The 25905-nt window shown below is 46.9% G+C and overlaps 1 protein-coding gene across 4 annotated transcripts in view; it reads left to right on the top strand.

The window, feature by feature from the left end:
- The window catches only part of SKIC3 (SKI3 subunit of superkiller complex), a 1026707-nt gene that overhangs the window by 351357 nt on the left and 649445 nt on the right, over positions 1-25905 (top strand). For all 4 annotated transcript variants that reach the window (XM_069225585.1, XM_069225575.1, XM_069225607.1 and 1 more), the window contains exon 20: positions 7338-7476. In XM_069225585.1, coding sequence (XP_069081686.1) covers positions 7338-7476 — 139 coding nt within the window. The remainder of the gene's footprint in view (positions 1-7337; positions 7477-25905) is intronic.

Here is a 25905-nt window from a genome sequence, read left to right as displayed (position 1 = left end):
GATTTGCTGGATGCTTATTTTCACATCCCAATCCTGTATCCCCACAGGCGTTACTTTCGGTGGGTCACCAGCACTTTCAGTTTACAGTGCTTCCCTTCAGTCTCACCAATGCCCCTCGGTGTTCACCAAAGTGATGGCAGTGGTAGCAGCCCATCTGCGCAGATAAGGGGTTTCAGTATTCCCCTACCTCGACGACTGGTTGTTGAAGACTTCTTCACCCCAGGCTGTTGTCACCCGCCTTCAGACTACGACGAGCCTCCTAAACTCGCTGGGGTTCACTGTAAACTTGCTGAAGTCACACCTAACTCCCTCTCAGAAGTTCCCTTTCATCAGAGCTATTCTGGACACATTGCAGTTTCGGGCTTATCCTCTTGAGCAGCGAGTCCAGGATATTCAGGTTATGATGCAGATGTTTCGGCCTCTATCCTGGATTTTGGTGAGAAAGACTGTGAGGCTGTTGGGCCTCATGGCTTCCTTCATCCTGTTAGGCAAATATGCCAGATGGCATATGAGGGTTCTGCAGTGGACCTGAAGTTCCAATGGGCACTGCATCAGTGGAATCTCACTAACACAGTTCAGATCTTGGTGCGAACTGCAAAAGATCAGCAGTGGTGGTTAGTGAACTGCGATTGGGTCAGAAGCAGACTCCTCTCCCTTCCCCAACCAGATTTCACAGTAGTGACCGATGCCTGCTTCTGAGATGGGGTGGCCATCTGGGAGAGGTGGAGATCAGAGGCCTCTGGTCTCCGGCAGAATCCGGACTCCATATCAACTTACTGGAGCTCCGGGCAACCTGATTAGCAATGAAAGCATTTCTTCTTCTTGTTAAAGGGAAGATGGTGCAAGTGTGCATGGACAACACCACCACACTGTGGTACTGCAACAAGCAGGGCGGTGTGGGATCATGGACCTTTTGTCAAGAGGTCCTGCGTCTCTAGACGTGGCTGGCACAGCAGGGCATAACACTGGAGGTTCAACACCTGGCAGGTTATTTTAATGCCAGGGCAGATTAACTCAGCCGTCGATGCCTAGCGGATCACGAGCAGTGTCGCCACCAGAAGGACCAGGAGGTGGCACAAGGACTCTTTCAACAGTGCGGAAAGACTTGGTTAGATCTGTTCGCCTCTCCAGAGAACGCACAATAGCAGCATTATTGCACGTTAGAATTTCCTAGGCGGCACTCGCTTGGGAACACTTTTCGTCGTGAGTGGAGTTCAAGCCTCGTGTACATCTTTCCACCCATACCACTTCTGCCCAGAGTTCTCAAAAAGATCAAGAATGACCGGGCTCAAGTAATCAAGGTGGCTCTGGACTGGACACAGAGTGTCTGGTATCCCAAGCTTCTGAAAATGAGCATCGATCCTCTGATCAGGCTTCCCTTTCGGGAAGATCTTCTGTCACAACAGAAGAATGTTCTCCAGCCTAACCTATCAACTCTGCGCCTTCATGCATTGAGAGTGAGCCGCGGCAGTTGACAGCCTTCGACCTTCCTCCCGAAGTCTGTAAAGTTATTCTAGCAGCCAGGCGCGCCTTAACTAAGATGGTAAATGCCTGCCATTGGAAACTATTTGTAAATTTTTGTACAGAAAGAGCTATTGATCCTCTTTCTGCTTCTCTCTCTGACACTCTTCTCTTTATCTTATCCCTTGCCCAGCAGGATTCTGCCTTGAGTACTCTCAAAGGCTATCTTTCCACCTTATCGGCGTTCCTTCGGCTACCTGATCAGCCTTCATTATTCAAATCACCTATTGTACATAGATTTCTTAAAGGGCTTGTACATATGTTTCCCCCTACGCTCTTTGTTATGCCTCAGTGGACTTAAATCTAGTTCTCAAATTTCTCATGTGTGCTCCCTTTGAGCCATTACATAACCATCCTCTCCTGCTGCTCACCATCAAGATAGCCTTCTTAGTGGCAATAATATCTGCCAGGAGGGTGAGAGAGATGCAGGATCTCTCATCTAAGCCGCCGTGTCTCACTTTGTTTCAAGACAAGGTGGTACTCGGAACTCGTGCCTCTTTCCTCGCCAAGGTGGTGACCCCATTTCACCTTGGTCAAAACATAACCCTGCCCACCTTCTTTGTTCCACCGCATCCCTCTAGAGAAGAGTAGCGACTTCACTGGCTGACCCAAAAAGAGTGTTGTCGTTCTTCCTTGACCACACAAAAGAGTTCCGGGTGGATGAGCATCTCTTTGTGGGGTACGTGGGAGCAAAGAAGGGTCAGGCAGTGCAGAAACAACCCATTTCACCCTGGGTCGTTCTCTGCCTTAAGAGCTGCAACGCACTGGCCAAGAAGCAGCCTCCTGAGCGCTCATTCCACTGGTGGCGAAGCTGCTTCCATTGCGCTAGCACAAGGTGTTCCAGTCCTGGATATCTGTAAGTCCGTTAGTGCACATGTTTGCAAGACACTGCTTTGTCAATGTTTTTGTAGATGTGTTTTACAGCAGCTTGGTCAAAGCAAGTGGCGCTCTGCCCTGTTGAGTGAAAGTATATTTAACCAGCTTCACATTGCCTACATTTTTATAAAGAGATTATTAGAGCCTGTCACCTTGTGCTTATTTTCTGTGGTTGTCATTTCCACTGGCAAAGTTTACATAACTGTTTCCAAAGATCCCTTAAATGTATTTCAAAGAGAACCTTTGATTTTTCAAATATAATTAGGGTTTCCAGTTAAAGTCGATTATAACTGATGAAAACACCACCAATGGGAATATCTGCTTTTCAGCAGAGCTGGAATTTGCTGGCCTTTTTCTTCTTTGATGCCCACTGTTGTTGAATTGTATACGTGCAGCTCTTACCTCTGACCTTTTAATGTGATTGTTGCTTCCAGTGTGACCCACTTGGGTCATGAAGAGCCATTTCAATTGCCCGTGTAACTATTTGCAAGGCCTCTGAACCCCTAGGACCTACTTCACTTCCTGGCTCACCTCGTATCTTCCGCTTACTACTCACTGCATGTTGCTGTGTACTAACCAGCAGGTTCCCAGCTGAACTGACAGCATTGTATTCATCCAGTGCTAGCTGCACTTCATTTCCATGATATCCTCCTAAGAGTGTTATTGCTCTCTCAAAGTTCTGATTTCAGAATTGTGGTAACAAAGATCACTGTGCATATGGATGCATCCCAAATCAGTGTCCTCCCATAGAACACTGCACCCAACACTGTACTCTGCAGCATGCCTGAAAGATCCATATCCTGCTCACACACAATACTCATGGCCTGTATTATGAACATATTCAGTGCCCATGCCCAAATTGGGTTTGTTCATAGGTTTTGTGTGCACTGTTCTGTTTTAGCACATACATTAACTTAAAAAAAACCTACAAGCTAGTCTATGAACTGTAGACAGTACAGTTCAGAAACATGACAAGACAATCACTGCTCTGTGCTTCCTAGTACTCGCTGCAGACAGTGCAATTTCAGCAATAATAGGTATATACACCCGATGTAGGAAGCTGGCTCTGTATATACATATCAAAATGAGATATGGTGTGCACAGAGTCCAGAGGTTCCCCAGACCCTTGGCAGAGGCAAAAATAGAGAATATTAATGCTCTATTTGTGATAGTGTGGTCGAGCAGTTAGGGTTATCAGAGGGTAGTGTTAAGCATTTGTTGTATACACACAAGCAATGGAAGAAACACACACTCAATGACTTAGCCCCAGACCAATAGGATTTAATATAGCAAAATGTTTTGTTAATTTATTTCTAGAACCACAAAATTCAGTTTACAGGCAAGTACATAAAATGAAAGGTACTTTGCATAGGTATAATTAGGACTTTGAATGGAATCAACAATGTATACAATTTTCTTTAAAATGGCAAAAAACTATTTTAAAAGTGGACACAGCAATTTTCAACAGTTCCTGGGGGAGGAAAAAGTAATACAGTTTTACAGGTAGTATCCAGCTTACAGTTCTTATCTCTGGGGGTTAGGTAGTCCGTCGTTTGGGGTTCAAGTTAACCTCAAACACCCACCACCAACAACAAGGGGCCGTTCGGGTGCAGAGGTCAGAGAGGCACCGAATTAACATGGGCTCCTATGGAGACAGGGGGCTTCGGTTCTTGGAATCTTGTCAGCCAGCAAGTAAGTACCCGCGACTCAGAGGGCAGACCAGGGGTGTATAGGAGAGCAATGGAGGGGCCCCAAGTAGGCACCAAACACACCCTCTCAGCGACACTAGGGCAGCCGGGTGCAGGGTGCAAACAGGGTATCTGGTTTCCAATGCAACTCTATGAGAGGGCCCGGGGTCACTCTGAGGCTGCAGATGAGGTCCAGGAGGGGCTTCTTGGGCAAACTACTGACTGGGCTGGGAAGGGCCGCCTGCTGGTCGATGCTGCACCAGGGTTCGGGTTCTCCAAGGCCTGGGGGCTGCAGGTGAAGTGTGTCCTTCAGGCGTCTGATATCTTCATCCGGAGCTCGTGGTCAGGGGGTCCTCTGTATTTTCTCTGCAGGCGTCGTCGTGGAGAGGTCAACCCAGCAGGGCAGTAGCTGGCAATCACCCAGGGGCTCTCTTGCTGGTTGGACCACCTGGATGTGGGCCGTGTGCGTCGGGTGCACAGGGGTCAGGACTCACGCATCTGAAGTGAGGTGGGAGTCCTTGGTTGTAGGTTTCCTTTGGACAGAGCTGCTGTCCTTGGGAGTTCTTTTGGGTGCAGGGCAATTCTCTGGAGTTGGCAGGGGTCGCTGGGCCCGCTGTACGCATCACTGGTCTTCATGCAGGTTCTTTGCGGCAGGAGACAGGCCTGTAGGGCTGGGGCCAAAGCAGTTGTCGTCTTCCTTCTCTGCTAGGGTTTGCAGGTTAGCCGTCTTTCTTGTAGGTTGCCAGGAATCTGGTGAGCTGGGTTCAGGGTCGCCCCTATATACTAGATTTAGGGGTGTGTTTAGGGCTGGAGGGCAGTAGCCAATGGTTACTGTCCCTGAGGGTGGCTTCACCCTCCTTGTGCCTCCTCTCCTTGGGGAGAGGGGTGCATCCCTATTCCTATTGGGCTAAATCCTTCAAAGCAAGATGGAAGATTTTCCAAGGAGGGGGGTCACTTCAGCTCTGGTCACCTTAGTGGTGGACCTGGCTGACGGGGGTGACTCCTCCCAGTTTTTTTTTATTTTCCCGCCGGACTTGCCGCCAAAAATGGGGCTTTGTCCGGGGTGGTGGGCATCTCCACTAGCTTGAGTGCCCTGGGGGCACTGTAATCCGAGGCTTGAGCCTTTGAGGCTCACCGCCAGGTGTTACAGTTCCTGCAGGGGGAGGTGTGCCGCACCTCCACCCAGGACAGGCTTTATTTCTGGCCACAGAGTGCACAAAGGCACTCATCCCATGTGGTCAGAAACCCGACTGAAAGTGTCATGCTGGCACAGACCGGTCAGTCCTTCACTAGCAGTTGGGCTAATATACAGGGTGCATCTTTAATAGATCTTTAAGAGGCCCTCTGTGTGCAACTGGCATCAGTGTGGGTTTGTGCTGAGAAGTTTGATACAAAACTTCCCAGTATTCAGTGAAGCCATTATGGAGCTGTGGAGTTAGTAATGACAAACTCCCAGACCATATACTCAATATGGCTACACTACACTTACAATGTCTAAGAATGGACTTAGACACTGTAGGGGCATATTGCTCATGCACCTGTGCCCTCACCTGTGGTATAGTGCACCGTTCCTTAGGGCTATAAGGCCTGCTAGAGGGGTGAGCTACCTATGCCACAGGCAGTGGTTTGTGGGCATGGCACTCTGAGAGGGGTGCAATGTCGACTTTGTCTTTTTCTCCCCACCAGCACACACAAGCTGCCAGGTAGTGTGCATGTGCTGAGTGAGGGGTCCCCAAGGGTGGCATAATATATGCTGCATCCCTTAGAAACCTTTCCTGTCCACAGGTCCCTTGGTTCCATGGGTACCTTTTACAAGGGACTTAACTGTGTGCCAGGGTTGTGCCAATTGTGGAAGCAAAGGGATAGTTTTAGGGAATGAACACTGGTGCTGGGGCCTGGTTAGCAGGGTCCCAGCACACTTTCAATCAAAGTTGGCATCAACACTAGGCAAAAAGTGGGGGAGTAACCATGCCAACAGTGGCACTTTCCTACACCCGGTCTGAGCCTGTGCACTAAAGTAGGACTTGTTAATGATGTAGCCCCACCATCACCAAGTTCAGCTTTCATTCCTATTTCCTCTGTCTGAATGAAGCTTGGAACTTATGGTGGTGAAACTGTGCAAACGCTGTGCTTGCACTCAATAGAAAGGCATTTCCCTGTGTTTTCAGTTTCCCACAATATTTTAAATGCACTGTACTCTGTGCAGAACACTAACGTAAAGTCCCTTGTGCAATTCTCAGACATGCCCTGCAGGAACACAGTCCCACACTGATTCTGAATAAACAAAGGCCACTCAACTGGTAAAAACAATCAATTAAAGATGTCCTTGTACTGTCTTAGAAATAAACACAAAATCCTGCAGACCTTGCCAAAAAATGTAAATTGAACCTCATTCAGTGTGTGAACTATACAAGTAAATGATCCAAATCATACTGTAGGCTGTACAGTATCTTTACTACCTCCGCCTCTTCACATCAGAACAGTTTTTCACTGAAGTCCTTCTAGCTAACAGAATGCATATTAATCCTTAACAAGCTTATCTGCTTCTTCTCTATTACCAGGCAGAGCAAGAATAGTCCCAGATAAGACAGTAATAATACATTTACTAGCCCGTTCTTTCTCAGTATCTCAAGACAAAGAACAGGGTAGTGTGCTACTGGCTTCCAGTAATTGAGCACAGAGCACCTCACAATACATAAATCTACCTCTAAGGAGAACATTTTGTTTCAGCTGCGTTTTGACTTGTCTAAATAGCAGAGCAGAAAAGTGTGTAAAATGGTCACTATTAACATTTTATCTTCTACAGTCAAATCCTAATGAGATGCCAACCTATCTGCATCCATGCTCATGCTTGGCATGGGGTGGGACTGGACTGCTGAAGACAGGTATTTGAGTATAGAGAAATACCATCAGGTAGAATAATGACAAGTTAGTTGAAAGGGAAAACTCAAGAAAAGGGTCCAAAGTGAGTTTTCAGTAATAAAGAACAAAGGAATGATTGACAGTACAAATGAAGTGGGAAGGAAGGTAATTAAAGCACATTCGTTTATAAGCATTGACAAAAAACAATCTAGTGATTTTGTACGGAGCAAAAAAAGAGTAAACCTGATAACCACTGAGATTCACACTTTTTGATAACATTGGATAACACTGAAAAATCCACCAGAACTCATAGCAAATGGAAACTGAAAACATAAATATGTATTACCTTTTTTGTACCTAAACAGTTTCACTTGAAAATTATTTCCTTAGGTGCTACAGCAGAGCTTTGAAACTGCAGTCCTCAGCAAATCTTTGGTGTGACCTTGGAATAAATTACTACTATCAAGCAAAAAACTTAACAGATAATACGAATGCTCCTGTCAGCGAGTTACTGGAAAAGTCTTTGCAGGTATGCATTATTTTTATTCAGCCATTTAATGTAAATTATGCAGCAACTGATTTGTACTACTGTACATGTTTTTTTGCTAACTATGGAATTCCAAAAAAATATGAACCCCCCCACCTCCCCTTAAAGAAAATACACTTTTTCTGAAGCAATAAAGGTCCTCTATAATGATGCACCCCATATCTCAGGGTTGCGTCGGGCCGGACCCTCCTAAGTCTTGTTACTGCTCATTACATGAGGATATTAGTTATTATGAGCAGCACTTCTAACTGCAGGCTCCTCATCTTGAAATACTCCCCAGGTACCAGAGTGGACCTGAAAAGATTTTGCCAGTAATTCTCATGTAGTTGCACAGTGTACTGTGTGACAGAGCAGAGCCTCATTTAAGCACCCCCCTTCCCTGTATTTCAGATCCTTTCTTCCCATGCCTTCTGACGTTGATCTGAAACTCCTCTCCCAGTTTCATCAGTCTTCTGACAGTATGTAAAACAGAAATCTAGGATGTTAGTGAATGATGTCCCCTCCCAAGACTACAGGTTCCAATCCTTGTCTCGATTGCAGAAAACACATATCTGATAGAAACGTCTAGCTGCAGATTCTTCACTTTAAAATTATCCCCAGGTGTCAGACTGGATCCAGCAATATTTTTGTGAACAGTACCTTAGCACGCCGGTAGGTGGTAGCATTTCGTCCTCCGTGCTGGAAGTGACATTCACGGTGCTGTATAGGCACTACTCCAGACGTCCGTTCTTTTCTTTCCTTTCAGCGCATACCTGAAGAGAACCCCCTTAGTCACTTGTTGAATAACTTTTTTTCAATATTTTGTCAGTTTGATTTTTTTTGTTTTTGTTTAGGTTTTCCTCCTGGTGTGGCAGGAATGGCCTCTCAGAAGGCCATCCTCAAGCCCTGCGGCATCTGTCACTGCTCGATATTGGTAACACACCCGCATCTTGTATGCCTTTGGTTCTTCACGAGTGACCACAATCCTAAGGCCTGCTCTGATTTCCACGCCATAAACCCGAAGGCTTTGACGGTGCACTCCTTCAAGCTTCAGGTGGATTTACGTGTGATGCCACGGCGATCGAGATATTGGCCGAGAGGAAGGTCCTGGGAGCGGTTGCGGAGTCTGAGATCCTAGTCACTATCGATCGTCGAGCCACTCTGGTAAGTCCCCACCACAAGAAGAAGTTGAAGAGGATTTTGACTTCACTCGGCCAATGACACAAGGGAGCGTCAGCATTCGAGGTCTGGCTCCCCAGTTTTGCCAGTGCCTGGGCCGTCTCCACGGATCTCCAAATTTCCACGAGCTTGAGCGACCCCTTTCCAATTAGAAGAATTTTATAAGGCCACGCACCTCATATTGGGGCGGCCCATTCCCTCTGGCGTGCCTTTGGGCCCCATGGGTTTGGGAGGAGCACCTACTAGATCCACACAAGTGGCTTCTGCACCAGTCGGGCCCATGGGTCAACACATGTTTTCGGACTGGCCCATGTCATGCCACCTCAACCTTCCTCAGCAACGATCCCAATGCCAACACTCCTTGCGCCCACCTGGCACCATCCCTATTGTGATCTCCCACATGGAACTAGAAAGGCGTTCTCTGACGCAGACTCCAGCACCGACTGGAGCCATGCCTTCCAGGCTGGAGCTTGAGTCCTGTTCCTATGGGTTAGAGCTCAAGGAGGATTGGGAGGGGTCGCTGTAAGCCTGAAGAATATCAGCCTTGTGATCCCAACATGGAATGGTGTGAGGATTTGGCAGATACCAGTGGACTGGACACCTCTTTAGATACTTGCAAAAAGAACAGTTGATGGACAGAATGTAGACCAAATCAATCATTCACCCCCAGTCACAGATCTGGGTTTAATCCATAAGTTTTTTTGCTCACCGTGCCGTTCTGGTTTGGACCAAGCCATATGCAAATCAGTCTTGACCCTGTTCCCCATGGGAACAGTCCAGCCTGAACTGCCAGGCCAAGTCCTCTCTGGACCAGAAACAAGCATCCTGGGACCGGTTTCGGGGAATCACCCCTCTTCAGCCAGGCTAGCTTGAATCTGGTGGCATAGTGAACACAGGACCCACGTCTGGGCATACCCTTCCCACTTGGGGCGACAAATGCAAAAATAACAGTTGATGGACGGAATGTAGACCAAATCAAACATTCACCCCCAGTCACAGTTCTGGGTTTAATCCATCAGTTTTTTGGGGTGGCTTGGTGAGCAAAAAAACAATGGATTACACCCAGATCTTTGTGACTGTGGTGAATGTTTGATTTGTTCTGCATTACGTCCATCATCTGTTCTTTTTGCATTTGTCACCCAAGCGGGAAGGGTTTGCCCAGACGTGGGTCCCGTGCTCACTGCGCCACTGGATGCAAGCTAGCCTAGCGGATGAAGGGTGATACCCTGAAACCGGTCCTAGGATGCTTGTTTCTGGTCCAGGAGGACCTGGCTTGGCAGTTCGGGCTGGACTGTTCCCATGAGGAACAGGGTCAAGACTGATTTGCTTATGGCTGGGTCCAAACTGGGGTGGCGTGGTGAGCAAAAAAACGATGGATTAAACCCAGATATTTGTGAATGAGGGTGAATGTTTGATTTGTTCTGCATTCCGTCTATCATCTGTTCTTTAGATACTGGCATGCTTTCTCCCCATCCCGTGGCTGCGGAGGAGGGATCATTTCTTTTTGCAATGGTGGTGAGGAGGGTAGCTGAGATCCTGGACCTCAGCTTGCCCTCCGTGGCAGTCAAGGCGATTGACAGAAGTGCTTCAACCGGGAGCGTCCCCATTGGAACCGCTTCTCCCATTTAACCAGGCTCTTACTGATGACCTGCCTGGGACCTGGTCTAAGCCCAACATAGGGGCTCCTGTGAACAGGACAATTGCCTGCTGCCACCGCCCTCACACAGCACCCTAACCTGGTGAGCTTGGTGGTCCACTTCCCAAAGTAAATTGGGAATCCAAGAGGCTGGACAACTTGGAAAAGAAGATGTTTTCTTCCACCAGCCTGGCACTGTGGTCCATGAACACTGTAGGCCTTTTGGGCTGCTGTGCTCATGCTGTGTGAGATATGGTTGCTCAGGTGCTGCCAATGGACCCAACGGAAGCCCGGGCAGTACTCTCACAGGCTGTTGCAGACGGGAGAGACTCAGCTAAGATCACAACAGGATGTGGACTGGACACCACCGACTTGCTGGGAAGAGTAGTTTTGTCGACAATGGCCTTAAAACGCCACACCTGGTTGAGGACAACTGGCTTTTTTGTGGCTATCCAAGCATTGCATATGGACATGCCCTTTAAATGCACCCGTCTCTTTGGAGACGAGGTGAATTCAGTGCTTGATCACTTAAAATACAGCAGGGCTACAGCTAGGTCCTTGGGCCTTTCCAGGGCCCCTTGTCACCCCTGATTAGCCTTCCACTCTTTTTTATGGCCATGGAAGGGGCTTCCAGCTGTGTCAGTACCCTCCCAGCCACTGCATCGTGCAGGTTTCCCAGCCTTTGTGTGCCCGAAGTTGCAGTACCCACAGACCCTCTGATCCGGCAGCCAAAGCTTGGGACAGGGCACTACCCTCCCCGACTGCCAGTCTCCAAACCCTTATAGTCTGCCCTCTTACTATCATAGGCACCCAGTGCAAGGCAGGACCAACCATCACCTGTCACCCTGGTGGTCTATAATATCAGACTGGCAAGTTTTGCAGATCGTCCGAAGGGGCTACTCCCTCCCGTCCGTGACTACGCCTCCCTCTATGCCACCTACTTACGATAGGATGACGGAAGACCACCTATGCCTTCTCTGCCAGGAAATTATGGCTCTCTTGGCAAAAAGAGCCGTAGAGAGAGTACAGACACTAGAAGTGGGTCATGTTTGTTATTCCCTCTATTTTTTGGTGCCCAAAAAGGACAAAGGCCTTCGTCCTATTCTTGACTTGCACCCTCTCAAGTTCCTCCTCAAAAAAGAAGTTAAAAATCCTCACACTCCCTTAGGTCCTGTCTGATCTGGACCTGGTAGACTGGATGGTAGCTTTGGACTTGCAAGATGCATATTTTCACATCCCTATTCTACCTGCCCACAGACGTTACCTGCAGTTCACGGTAAGCCACAAGCATTTTCAGTTCACTGTGCTCCCCTTTGGCCTTACCAGCGCCCCTTAGGTGTTCACCAAAGTGATGGCGGTTGTTGCAGTTCATCTGCGCAGATCAGGGTTTCCAGTCTTCTTGACGACTCGCTTGTTAGGTGAGCTTGTCCTAGGCTGTCATATCAACCTCCAGACTACGGCAGACCTCCGGCATTCACTGGGGTTCACTATCAACGTGCAAGCCATACTTGACTCCCTCTCAGGCGCTCCTTTTCATCTGAACAGTGCAGTTTCGGATTATTCTCCGGAACTACGAGTCCAGGATATTTAGGCTATGATACCGATGTTTCAGACTCTATCTTGGATTTCATTGAGACTGACTCTGAGGCTGCTGGGATTCATTGCCTCCTGCGTCCTGCTGGTGATGCATACCCGCTAGTACAAGCAGGCTCTACAGTGGAACCTAAAGTTCCAGTAGGCGCAGCATCAGGGAAATCTCTCTAACATGGTCCAGGTCTCGGAGGGAACTGCGAGGGACCTGCAGTGATGGCTAATGAACTGCGATTGGGTCAGCGACAGACCCTTCCCCCTTCCTCAACCATATCTAAAAGGTGGCAGAGGAGCAGATCAGAAGTCTCTGGTCTTTTGCAGAAATCAACCTGTTGAAGGTCGGTGCAATCTGGCTGGCATTGAAAGCCTTTCTACCCTCCATTAAGTGAAGGCTAGTCAGGTGTTCATGGACAACACAGCCGCTGTGTGGTACTGCAACAAACAGAGTGGGGTGAGCTCATGAACCCTTTTTCAGGAGGCCCAACGTACCCTGACATGCCTGGAATGTTGGGGCGTTTCCCTGGTGGTTCAGGACCTGGCAGGCTCTCTGAATGCCAAGGTTGATAAACTCAGCCGAAAGTGCCTAGTGGATCACAAATGGCGTCTCCATCTGGAGGTAGTGCATGGTCTTTCTGCAGTGGGCTCTGCCTCGATTAGATCTGTTTGCCACCAACGAGAATGTGCAATGTCAGCACTTCTGCACACTGACGTTTCCAAGGCTTCTCTCAATTGGAGACATATTTAACCTCAAGTGGAGGTCAGGCCTCGTGTGCACCTTTCCGTCCATACCACTTCTGCCTAGAGTTCTCAAGAAGATCAGGAACGACTGGGCCCCAAGTCATTCTTGTGGCTCCAGACCGGGCACGGAAAGTCTGGTATCCAAAGCTGTTGAGCATGGCCATTGGTCGCCCGATCAGGCTGCCCCTTAGAGAGAATCTTCAGTCGAGGCAGCAGGGGATGGTCCTTCACCCAAACCTGTCAACTCTTCTTCTTGTGTAGAGATTGAGCTGTAGCAGTTAACAGCTTTTGACATTCCTCCCAAAATCTGCAATGTTATCTTCATAGGTAGGCGTCCCACCACCAAGACGATATATGGCTGCCGTTGGGGAACATTTGTGGCATGGTGTACAGGAAGATAGATCGGTATCCTTTCTGCCCCCGCCCTCCCAGGTTCTGCCCTTCATTCTTTCCGTTGCCCAGCAGGGCTCTGCACTGGGCACAGTTAAGGGCTATGTTTCTGTCGTTTCAGCTTTTCTGCGGTTGCCTGACCAGCCATCCCTCTTCAAATTCCTTATTGTAAATAGATTTCTGAAAGGTTTGCAAACATTTTTCCCAGTCTTCTTTCATTATTCTAAAGTGAACTGCAAACTTGTCCTCACTTCCTTTATTTTTATCCTTTTGAGTCTTTGGGCAGTTGTCTAAGGCTCCTTACCATCAAGACATCCTTGTGGCTATAACATCTGCCCGAAGGGTCAGTGAGCTTCAGGCTTTATCCTCCAAGCTTCCATACTTAAACATCTACCTAGACAAACTGGTGTTTCATACAGGAGCTTCCTTTCAACTGAAAGTGATCACTCCCTTTCATGTAGGCCAGTCCATTCCTCTGCTTACTTTTTACTCTCTGCCACGTACCTCTAAGGAAGAGGAGTGACTCCACTGTCTGGACCCAAAAAGAGCACTGTTGCTGTACTGTGACCACACATGAGTTTTCTGGGTGGATGACCAACTCTATGTGGGGTATGTCGGAGTGGTGACAAGCCGGGCCGTGCAGATGCAGACCATCTCCTGATGGATCATGCTCTGTTTTAAATCTCCTATGCATTGGCCAAGAAGCAACCCTGAGGTTTTGTGTGCTCACTACACCAGAGCTAAAGAAGTGACCACTGCGTTAGCATGTGGTGTTCCTGTCCTGGACATCTGCCAGTCAGCAACGTGGGCATCATTGCACATGTTCACAAAGCACTACTGCCTGGACAGTGAGGCCCTTAGGATGGGCACTTTGGACTTCCTCATATGAAATTGGTCCGCAGGCCCACCTCTGGGGAGGTATGCATTCTAAGGTAAGGAATCTGTGACTAGAAGTCAGAATTAGATGAACAAGTTACTTACATTTGGTAACGCCTTATCTGGTGGAGTCACTATCTAGATGAAAATTCCTTACTGACCCACCCACCCTCCCCGGTCAGTGACCAGATTTCTACGGAGAAGGCTGTTCCCTTTCAGGGCCCTAGTATTCCACACCAGTGGTCTGTATTCTTTGTGACTCTGTGCTCCTGGTGTAGAAAGTCACAAAAATAAACTCACATCAGCATATTGGGGTGGCTGCTATATAGGAACTGTACCCGTCACTTAAGGCGCAGACCACACAGACGATGCCACGTGGAGCCGAGCGACTCCAGCTACTGGCGTGCAGAGGTGCTGCTCAAAAAAACAAAAAAAAAACGATCCAGTGTGACTCCTGATGATAATTCTAAGGTAAGGAATCTACAGCTAGGTAGTCTCTACCAGATAAGGCATTACCAAAGGGAAGTCACCTGTTTGTTAATTACCAAGAGGCATCTCTAGCGTTTGGGCTAAGGACATTTGTGCAGCAAGTGTGCTCTTCTGCACCTGAAGGCGATAGAGGACCAAGAAGCAAAGCTCTATATTACAGCACCCAAGACTTAGTCGCAGGCCACATGTAAGCCCCAGTGCAAAAAAAAGCCCCACTCCAGCTCAAAGTCGAGAGTGCATACTCACTCCTACTTTTGAGGCTTATCCCAAGAGAGCACAACTTTGCAGTCAAAGTCCTTCGGTAAGTCATAATTAAAGTTCAAACGTAAGCATAGTAAAGCAAATGGGGAGTTGACCACACAAGCCTCTCTCTAACCAAAAAGAAGGTGTGAGTGATCGTGATGTGAGTCAGTCTCTACAGATCTCAAGTTTCTGAGCCGCTTCCACAGTTTGTCCACCTGCATCCTGAATGTCCCAGGCCATTGACAACACCACAATAAATTGGATGCCTTTAAGTTTGCTGCTCTGGTAGTCTTTAGGGTTCCTTTGCCACGTCTTTGAGACACAAGGATCCCCAGGGTTCCTTAGTCGGGTTACCACTGGTGGAGCTGTCCTTGGTGCAGTCTGACTCCTGGGACCCATTACAGTCTCCGTATTGCTTCCGTTCAGGCTTCTACCCTGGCTCCACTAAATAGGTTTGTCCATCCTTTGTCAACACCAGAACCATCACTGCTGGAGGAGGATCTGGTGTTGGTTTTAACGTCTGACCCTGAAACAACTTAAGCCCCATCTCAACTGATGTTGCACTACAAAATTACAAAAGCGCAGCCAATCACCATAAATCCTGGCGCTGAACCTATCTCTCTAGTAAGGCCATCAGAGTCTCCATTATTTGTTTGACTCTGATTCTGGCAATACATGCCACCATCCTGTGAGGTTGATGGTGGAGATGGTCCTGGTTACCTTCTCTTTATGATGATGACAATTTTTAGATGGACTTAAAAGGGGCAAGTGGGCTTGATACCTAACTGGATACAGAGTTGAGCTCACCATTTCAACCTCCAAAGGAAGAGAGTGCATCATTTGCAATGGAAATCCAATGGTTAGTTGAGGTTTTGGACCTACAACTGCCCTCTAATGAGACTAAGACTGATGTCTCTGGAGAAATCTTTCAGCGTGGGCTAGCCACATCTGAGCCCATGCTCCTCTTAAATGAATCCCTTGCAAACACTTCAGTGGACGCCTGGGTAAAGCCCATCTGTAGCCCATCAGTTAATGGGCAGTGGACCTTCATCACAGACCAGCACCTGGCAACACTTTTTTTCTAGCTAAACATCCTACTTCAGTCAATCAGACTTCAACCAACAAGGTGAACCCTAATTCATTCCTCATGACTCCTCTGGGTAAGGAGCCTAAGAAACTTGAGTTATCTGGATATTGTTCTGTTTGGCTAGCGTACTAGTGAAATTGGTTAATGCAGTCCGGCTATTGGGCTGGTATATGCATGCACTTTGGGACGTAACCCAGCATGATTTTGCACGCAGTCCCAGGATACCTTAGAACCTTACTATCTCGGGCGATTCTGGATGGTCAAGATGGGGTTAAATACATTAATACTATTGATTGTCTGGGAAGGGCGGTTGACACCAGTGTGGTTTTCCTCTGTCATGCGTGGATATGCTTCCCAAGATTTTCTGGAGAAATACAGGCCTCTCTCCTGGATATACACTTCATTGGTTCATACCTGTATGATGAAAAACATGATTCTGCATTGGAACATTTCAAAGAAAGTACAGGCATGGCACACTCCCTGGTTCCTTTTAAGCCCCCCCCCCACTCCAAACAGTTTCATTTCCAATTCCTAGACATCGCCTGACCTAAGGGCCTGGTGTATGGACAGCATCAGTCTCCACAACTGCTAATGTAACCACCCCTGCCATTTCTGGGATGGGTATGTGGATCTGGTAGGCAGCGTGCAGGCAGCATTTCTCCCAGTTTCCTCCCCATATCATGACCAATCCACTTTAACTTGCCATGTGTGACACATACCCACCCTGTGGGAGGAAGGATTCAGCATTTTCTCACTGGTCTGCAGCCCTTTGCGTCTTTTAAATTATTCAGCATGGCTATGGCCTACTATTTTTTTCTGCTCTACCAACCCATTGTCCCACATCAAAGTGAATCTCAGAGAAACACTTGCCCATCCTGCTGTAGGAAGTGCAAGTTTTTTTTTTTTCCGAAAGCTTTATCAAGAGCGTTCCGAACTTGGAAATAGGAGAGGGTTGCTACTCTTGCTTTTTTTTGTGGGGAATAAGGATGGAGAACCGTAGGCCCATTTTATACTTTTCGCCTCTGAATGCCTTCCTGCAGAAGGACAAATGCAAAATACTCACGCTTGCCTCAATCATGTCTGCTCTAAGCCTGGGCAACCGTATGTGTCACGGTCTGCACGTCTCTTACTGCTGTAGGCTGCAGTACTTGGAGGGATGCCTGATTTCTTACTGGTTCTTGACCGGCCCAGATAAGGGCGACCCCTTCTAGTAGCCATAGTGCTACTGACTAGAAAAACGCCAAGGAAGACTGTACCCTCCAGAAGGAGTTCCAGAAGAAAAACCCAAGTAATGCAGAAAAAATCCTTTATCACAGGAACTCCTGAAAAAGAGGAAAAAACAATGAAAAGGACAAATAGAAATCAAATCAGCAGGAAAAAATGCAGGAGCGAGAAGAAACTGGAGCGAGGATCACCACCAGAACGGAAGTGTTTGCAATGCAAAGAAGGAGGGAACTGCAGTGCTTATATACCATAAAACAGGAAGTGACAAAACAGGAAGAACGTACTACACCTTGGATTGGGAAAAGCCACATAGCAATGAATGAGAAAGAAAGCCAAGTAGAAAAGGAAAAGGCATGAGGTATGCTGGGAAGACAACCACCACAGAAGAAGACAATATGGACGACCAAGAAGAAAGAAGACATGAAGACAGAAGAAGGAAGAGAAAAAGGAACCAAGTAAGGTAAGTGGGAAGGGAAAGTCAGGGAGGCTGCCAGGGGCCGTGGAGTGACCCGGAGCACGAAATGTGCCTTCTGGGTCGCACCGCAGCACAAAACGCCAAATGAGCACCAAAAAACAGGCAGCGGCGGTTCCAGCGTCCCGAAATGTGGACTGCCGGCCTGACTGCGGCCCGAAAAAGAGACGTTGCGGTAGTCCGCGGCATCTCAGGATGAGGCAGGCTCACTACAGTCAGCCATAGACCATCTTGTGAAGACTGCAAACCTTCTGACATCATTGGTGTTCACAATCAATGAGCCAAAGTCACACCAGACTTCTTTTCAGTGGTGTACTTTCATTAGAACTGTCCTGAGTACGATATAGTTCATGGGGTTCCCTCTTTTCCAAAGACCCCAGGAAATTTGGGCTACAATACTGATATTTCAGCCTCTGTCCTAGGTCTCTGAGTGGTTCTGGCCTTTCAGCCTCCTGTATCCACCTTGTCGAGTACGCCAGGTGGAATATATGGGATCTACAATGGAATCTAATGTTTCAGTGGACCTAGCACCACATACTATTCAGGTGTTGCGGAAGACTGCACATGATCTACAGTAGTGGTTACTCAATCACAGTTGGACTTGTGGCAGACCTCTATCCCTTCCCTACTGAAAGCTGACAGTCACAGTGCTCCAGTTCTGAGTTCTGAAAAAGATCAAAAACGGTGAGGCCCAAGTCACTCTAATGGCTTCAGATTGGGCCAGTAGAGTGTGGTTCCCAGAGTGTCTGGGCATGAGCATCTATCTTCCTATCAGACTGCCATTTTAGGAGGATTGCCTATCTCAGCAACAGGGAAGGCTTCTCCACTCGAATACATGCAGTTTGCACCTCCATGCATTGGAATTGAGCGCTGTTGACTGTGTTTTATCTGCTGCCAGGCTAGCCGCCCTGTGAGGAAATCCATTTATTGCTAGACTCCTTGACAGATGTTTGGGTTGGTGTGGTATCTGCAAGATTGACTCTCCACAAGCCATGCTATCAGATGTTCTTTTGTTTGTTTTATCTTTGGCCCACCAAGGCCTCACAATGACCACGGTTATTTGTTGGCCCCTTGAGCCTTTCTATGTTTGCCAGACCTACCTGCCTTGTTTAATTTACCTGTTGTGATGAGCTTTATTAAATGTTTGATTCACAGGTTCCTCTCAAACTAATTGTGATGCCACAGTTGGAGCTTAGCTTGGTTTTATTGTTTCTTCTGTACTCTCCCTTGGAGACTATGCATAGTTGGCCTTTACATCGCCTGACTTTTAAGACTCTCTTCCTCATTTTGATTATGTCAGCTTGTCGTGTGAGTGAACTCCTGGCACTTTCAGAACAATTGCCATACACCACTTTTTCCCTCAGATAAGTTGGTGTTAAGGGCTTGTGGCATTCTTGCCAAAAGTTGTGACTTCTTTTCACATTGGGCAATGTATCACCCTACATAGTGGCCTATTAATGGTGAAACCTGAGATAATTTCATCATTAGGGCTCTCCTATAACTCTCCTGCCTGGCTTGCACCCATTGGCCTCCTGCATTTATGAGACTGTTCTCTTCTAGCCTCTTCCCATCCTGGCTGAGGATTGTTGAATAAAGGGCTGGGGTTATAACTGAGTAGTGTTGCAGGTCAGCTGGGATGAGGAATGCACTTGTGCTTCTACAGTTCAAATGGAGAGGGCTTTGACTGAATTTATGTTTAACAGCCTGAGTGAAACAGTGTGGATGCCTTGATGGGAACCCTGCTTTATTTACTCAGACTGTACCCTATTCTTCGGCTCATCTTTCTGCTGGCTTCTGCCGTCTGGGCATAGCCATTTTGAGGTTTAATTACCCCACATCACTTTGTTCAGCATTCAAATTCTAACACCTGTATCTTTCAGACTTCTATCATTGTAAATTACTGCCCCCTTAGATCTCAGCGAGCCCCGTCCTTAAGGGATTCAAAGCAATCACTGTACCATAACTGCAAATAGATCCACAGTAACAAAATGTGGTTCTTTCCATGTAAGCCGTCCGGAGTTTTTGCTTTGAGTATCTGTTTTTTGGCCTTTTTACTGTGGGTGAGCTTCACCCAAGGTAAACACATGGTAAATGGACTGCACATGCTCACTGTCAGTGGTCACCTTTTTGATATAATGCTGCTGTGACAAATCGAGGATAAGGGGCACTTGGCTGGATATACGTGAACATATGCACACAGAGGTGAGTGTGGGAGACTACTGTCATGCACAGCCTGTATCTGGGCACATGTGGCCTCGCGCAGAGAGGACTCTGCAGGATTAGATAATGACCTGGGGTAGGTCTTATAATGTCAGTGTATACTCACATGGAAAGTCAGTGTGGTTTACGGACTTGTCTGTAGTGACTTTATTATACACATAGGGGGAAAGCTGCCTAAGAGTGCAGTTTTGCTTCCCTTTAACTTATCAAAACTGTGCAGAACATGTGCACCAAGATCAAATCTGCATGTTCTAAGAAGGTATATGTACATGTTATGGGTCATCCAGAATTGTCTAATTTCACTGTCTCAATTCAGGATCAGAGCCTAGGCCTTTAGTTTACTCTCCAGCAGCAGGAACAAAGGTCTCCCCACACAAAGGGAGCAATTAACAGTGCTTCACTCAGCTCCTGAGTAGGTAGGGGTGAGGAAGAAGAATTTGCATCCATTCATTGTTTGCCATACTGTACCAGGAATGGACCAGCTCAGGCCCACTTAACAAAGGAGGTAGCCCAGACCTCTGAGGTCAACACAGGAGGGGGGGCTCCTCTTTGACGTTTTGGTGGGAAAAGCCCTGTCAGTGTTGTCCGTGAGGGGCAGAACTGAGACCCTCAAAGGAGATGTGACCAGTGACTTCTGTATGACACCATTTTGAATTGTTCCAGCATACTGTGCAGGAAGGTTGGGAAAGAGCAGAGAGTTGATGTCACTCCCTTGGATTGGCCTAGAGTGCCTGGCCTCTAGAACGTTCTGCACCCACTTAAAAAGTATTGCACAAAGGAGAGAGTGTGTTTTTGTTGGAGCTTGACATTGAGACTGGAGGTTGCAGCCATGGACAGCTGGAAGGAAGAACCTGTTGATGCCCACCTGGACTAAGGACTCTGACTACAGTTGACCCCAGAATCAGTGGGTCTCTCCCCAGGACCAGAGAAACTGGTCCCCTTACACCTCCTAAGGACTAGTTGGGACAAAAACGTGTACACAAGGAGGAAAAGGAGCACCAGAGGAGAAAAAAGAGCTGGTGCAGTGGGCCAGTGGAGCCAGCTCCAAGCAAAGTGTGCCACCTTAAAGGCCAGGAGGCCTAAGGAAAAGGCTCCAGGTGGCTAGGAGCACCAGGAGCAAAATGAGCCCAGAGTCGAGCAAATTGGCCCAATGGGGCCTGAGGTATCCAAGGGAGAAGAATTTGACCTTTGACCACCCAGTGAGGACATGGAGCTCTGCTGCAGAGACTGAAGAAACACCTGGGATGGGCAAGAGCCTGGGGGTCTACTCTAGAACCTTTTTGTTTGAAGAATCCTGGAAGAGGGCAATGCATCAAGGCCCCTCCCCATAGACCTGAAGGCCCAGTTCATGCATTTGGGGCCCTGGGACTTCATCTGTTGGCGTCCACCACCAGCGAGAAACTGGGAGAGGACCCCCTTGAGAAGCCAGAAAGGGCCTGGAATTCCAATTCAACACAAGTACCAGTGGGGAAGCGTGGCAGCGCTCCCCCAAAAGTAGGAGAGGGGGCTTGTAATCCAAACTGTGGCCCCTGGCACCAGGATTGTGAAGGGGGCGCACCACTCCACTCCTCCAAGCAGTGGTGGGGTCTGCCACACTACCTGTGTCTGGGGGGAGCAAATGGCCATCAAAGAAGAAGAATTTCCTGCCCGCTAGAGAGGGCAGAGGAGGAGAGCTGCTGTCTCCCACGGCAGCAAGGGAAGATGCTGCCTGCATGGGGAGCCAGCCAGGGGTGGGCTTCCCAGCTGCTTCCAATGAAAAGGACATGCGAGGTGCCTGAGTGGGAGCAAGCACCCCTAAAGAAACCCTCCAAAAGAAAAAAAAAAGCCAGAGAAGGAGAGCTGCATGTTGTGAGTCGGTGTGGCAGCATAAAATAAAATGCAGCTGGAGCCTCTAATCAGAGGGGCTCCTGGGAAGGAGCACCTCATAATGCCCTACTGGGCTTTGCTAAGACCAATGTTTTAGCAATAGGGTGGCCCAGGATGTCAGGAGCACCACCAATAATGCCAATAAAGTGTGGAGGGCTGCAGGCTTGCAGCAGCTCCCCCACGGAAGTCTGTAAAAAGTACTGACCCTATGTTTGGCGGGATGAAGAAAATATGACCACCACAGACTTTACTTTCCATTTCAAGAACTCCCAAGGCTGAAACGTTTGCTCTAAAACTGGGAGTGCAGCCGTCTCTGGGAACTGTCTCTCTGGCTGTATTTTGGGGTTGCCTGAAGTTATTAAAAAAGGCTCAGACATATGTTGTATGCTTGAAAAATGCATTGTTTAGAAGTGTTAATCACAGGGTTGTAAATCATGCTTTATGTAAAAATGTTTCCAATGCGTTAGTATTGTTATTGCTGACAGTAATGGTTATTCCAAACAAACTGCATTAATTTAGTACTTGTAATGTATGCACCTGTTGTAATACTATACTGATTGCAGATGGATTATGGTTATTGAAGTTAGGGATAGAATGAGATATTTTGACATGTGATTCTGGTATTTAAGTGTGGAAACACTGACACAATGAGTAGTAACACCCTCCTAAATGGTTGTGTGCTTGTTCAGGGATGTGGAATTCCTATCGCCTGACATCTTGTTTGGGGTCAAGGGCAACAAGTTTTTATGTGTACTTTGTCCTTGGGACAAGTAGGCCCAACCCTCTGCAGCACAAACCCTTTGGCTGCCTGTTTACAGAGAGTGGAACTCTCTGCAGTTGAGGTAATGTGTTACCAAAAGATAATGCTGTTCGAACTTGTATTTATGGTTCATTATTTGAAAACCTTCATTATTAGGGTGAGTGCTGTAAGTAAATGTTTTAAGGTCACACTTCACTACTGACGTTGGTTCCAGTACTAAAAAAAAATAAAACGTGTATACACATGTTTGAAAAGTTTAGGCTATGAGGCTAAGTATAATGCTCCCAGAATGCTCTCTGATTATATGCAAATGAAATGTCATTTAGTAAAATGTGTTGATGCATGCTAGTATTTCCCAAAAATATTTCTAATGGAAAATCAGTGTAACCATTTTCAACACGATTATGGGAAGCATGAAAATAAACAAACACTGACAAAGCCAACTGATCTCACATATTTTTATAAGTCTTTTAGTTTCATCAATGCGTGTCTTGTTTTGACATGGCTTTTGTAACACTTTATTGTTGTGGGAGCGACCAGGCCCTCAACATTGTAACAAACACTGGCAAAAAAAAAACCAAAAAGTTTTTGAAATCTGAAAGCACAATTTGCCACCAGTGGCATAACAACGGCCCGCAGCCGCCCTCCAGGGGGCCCCTTCAGCACAGCACCTGCCCTGAGTGAGTCTGGAGAGGGGGCTCCTCCATGTTCTTTGCAAAGGGGCACCCTCCAGTTTCGTTACGTCGCTGATTGCCACTGTAGTTCCTGACACTGAACAAAACTACTTTGTGTGCCAATATGCTCCTTGTGGAAGAGCAGAATGCGATCACTCATAGTAAAGCCAGCCGAAAGAGAGAGAAATAGAAGTTTAATAAAAACAAAATGTCTTAGTTAACACCAGACCTAATTAGGGACCAAGACCCACATGTAGGTAGCTTTTTGCATGTCGCAAACAGCGACTTTCGCTGTTTGCGATGTGCAAAAAGCACATTGCGATGCACAAACCCAGTTTTGTGGTTCGGTAACCTGGTTACCGAATCGCAAAACGGGCTTGCGACTCGCAATTTGGAAGGGGTGTTCCCTTCCTAATTGCGACTCGCAGTGCAATGTAGGATTGTTTTGTGACCGCGAACGCGGGCGCAAACCAATCGCAGTTTGCACCCATTTCAAATGGGTGCTAACACTTTCGCAAAAGGGAAGGAGTCCCAATGGGACCCCTTCCCCATTGTGAATGTCACTGTAAACATTTTTTCGGAGTAGGCAAATGAAACGAAAACGTTTCATTTTTCGTTTTCGTAATGCATCTCGTTTTCCTTTTAGGAAAACGGGCTGCATTACAAAAAAAACAACAACAAAAAACTGCTTTATTGAAAAGCAGTCACAGACATGGTGGTATGCTGTCTCCAGCAGGCCACTATCCCTTTGAGGGCCGCCATTCACAAGGGGGTCGAAAAATGCGACCCAACCTCATGATTATTCATTAGGTGGGCATTTGCGAAGCCCTTGCGAATCACAGATGGTGTCAGGGACACCATCCTACATTCGGATTTGCAAATCTCAAATTGCGAGTCGCTCTGACTCGCAATTTGTGGGTCGCAAATCTGAACCTACCTACATGTGGCCCCAAATTCTTAAAGTCACAAAAGTGCACCCATGGTATATGTCGTACCCCTATCAAATATTGGTGAACTGTATTTTAGCATGGGTAAATACGCATGTGTAGATTTGCTCATGTGAAAATCTATTGAGCATTTGCAAGTTCATTTTCCCTCCAGCCACTTTCTTCCCAACCCTGGAAGAAGTTCTAATTCTGCCATTGTCAGGAGTAAATGTCCAACCTTTCTTATTATGGGAAAATATTAGAGAGAAGCTGGTGAAAATCTTTAAAACATGCAGGTTAGTAGGTTTGCAGACTCAAAGGCATTCCAGCCCTGGAACTATTGCTTACTGCTTCCTCCAGCCCCAGTATGCAGATCTGCAGAAAGGTGGCAAAATAAGGAAATTGCTACAGTAGGGATTGAAACGCAAGTATTCAAGCCCTACTATGGTAGTAGCCCTGGCATAATCAGAGAGGCTATTATCAGAGCTCTTACATAATGAGATTGCTGCCATAATGTGTCGCCACACTACATGGCACCAAAGGGACAAGTAGATCTTTTTACAGGACAAGTAGATTTGAGAAGCAACCTGTCCCCTGGACAAGTAGATATTTTAATAAATTCCACACCCCTGTTGTTGTACATGAGGGCAAGTAATGCAATTTTTGGGGTCATGACCATTTAGGGGAGGGTCAGATATAATGTTGCCAAAGGTATTTCCACCACTCTTATGTATATTTGTAAATTACTGCGTGTTACTATGTAATGTGTGTGTTATAAGTGTACTTTTCCTTTTCCAAAGAAAAGCACAAACGGGACAATTATTTATTGAGCGTTGTTATTGTGTCCTAGCGAATGGCGAATACTAGCCCACACCACCTCCCTTGAGAATGCCTGGTAATCTGAGAGAGTTAAGCGCTACAGTGGGGTGTTTGGTTCCCATTGAAGGGATGAATGTATTGTTGTTGTTTTTGCCTCTTCCTAGTGAAACTGCCTTGTTTTTAAAGAACTCAATCTGGTTTATGTTTTCCACCCTATGCACTTTTTCTGCACCCACAAGCCAGGCCCCCGTCCCAATTTTTAACAAACCTCTTCAGGATTCCCCTGATCAGTAATGCTCCTTTACCAGAATGCACACACATTTTGTATCCTATGAACACATCTATGGTATGCACTTACTGTAACTACAGGTTCACACCAAACCTTCCTGACAATGAGAGGAAGGCATGTCAGCCGCCACTGGATTTCATTTCTCTTTTTTGGTCTTAACAGCGACTCCCTACTGAAACACAGAATTGATATTTTTAACTTTGTTATGTATTATAACCCTGGTGTCTTATTCCTAATGGAAACATAGCTAAATTATTGTTTCACAGAAGGTATAGCACAAGCCCTTACCGAGTGGTAGTGTCTTGTCAAACATAAACCGATGGATATTAGGGGGGAGGATTATTATTGTTTTTAAAAGCAATCCACATCTGCAGCATAGAAGATCTTGCATTCCCTGACCGGGAAGGCATAATGTTTTCTCTTTTACTGTCCAATAATTTATCCTTTTCTGGCTCTGTTAACTACCACCCTCATGGATCAGAAGCGGGATGCATTACAGGGAGTGCAGAATTATTAGGCAAATGAGTATTTTGACCACATCATCCTCTTTATGCATGTTGTCTTACTCCAAGCTGTATAGGCTCGAAAGCCTACTACCAATTAAGCATATTAGGTGATGTGCATCTCTGTAATGAGAAGGGGTGTGGTCTAATGACATCAACACCCTATATCAGGTGTGCATAATTATTAGGCAACTTCCTTTCCTTTGGCAAAATGGGTCAAAAGAAGGACTTGACAGGCTCAGAAAAGTCAAAAATAGTGAGATATCTTGCAGAGGGATGCAGCTTCTGAAGCATCGAACAATCAAGCGTTTCATTCAAAATAGTCAACAGGGTCGCAAGAAGCGTGTGGAAAAACCAAGGCGCAAAATAACTGCCCATGAACTGAGAAAAGTCAAGCGTGCAGCTGCCACGATGCCACTTGCCACCAGTTTGGCCATATTTCAGAGCTGCA

Source organism: Pleurodeles waltl, chromosome 1_1 (genome assembly GCF_031143425.1).
Source record: "Pleurodeles waltl isolate 20211129_DDA chromosome 1_1, aPleWal1.hap1.20221129, whole genome shotgun sequence".
Lineage (NCBI taxonomy): Eukaryota > Metazoa > Chordata > Amphibia > Caudata > Salamandridae > Pleurodeles > Pleurodeles waltl.
This window is presented reverse-complemented; position numbering and strand designations above follow the sequence as displayed.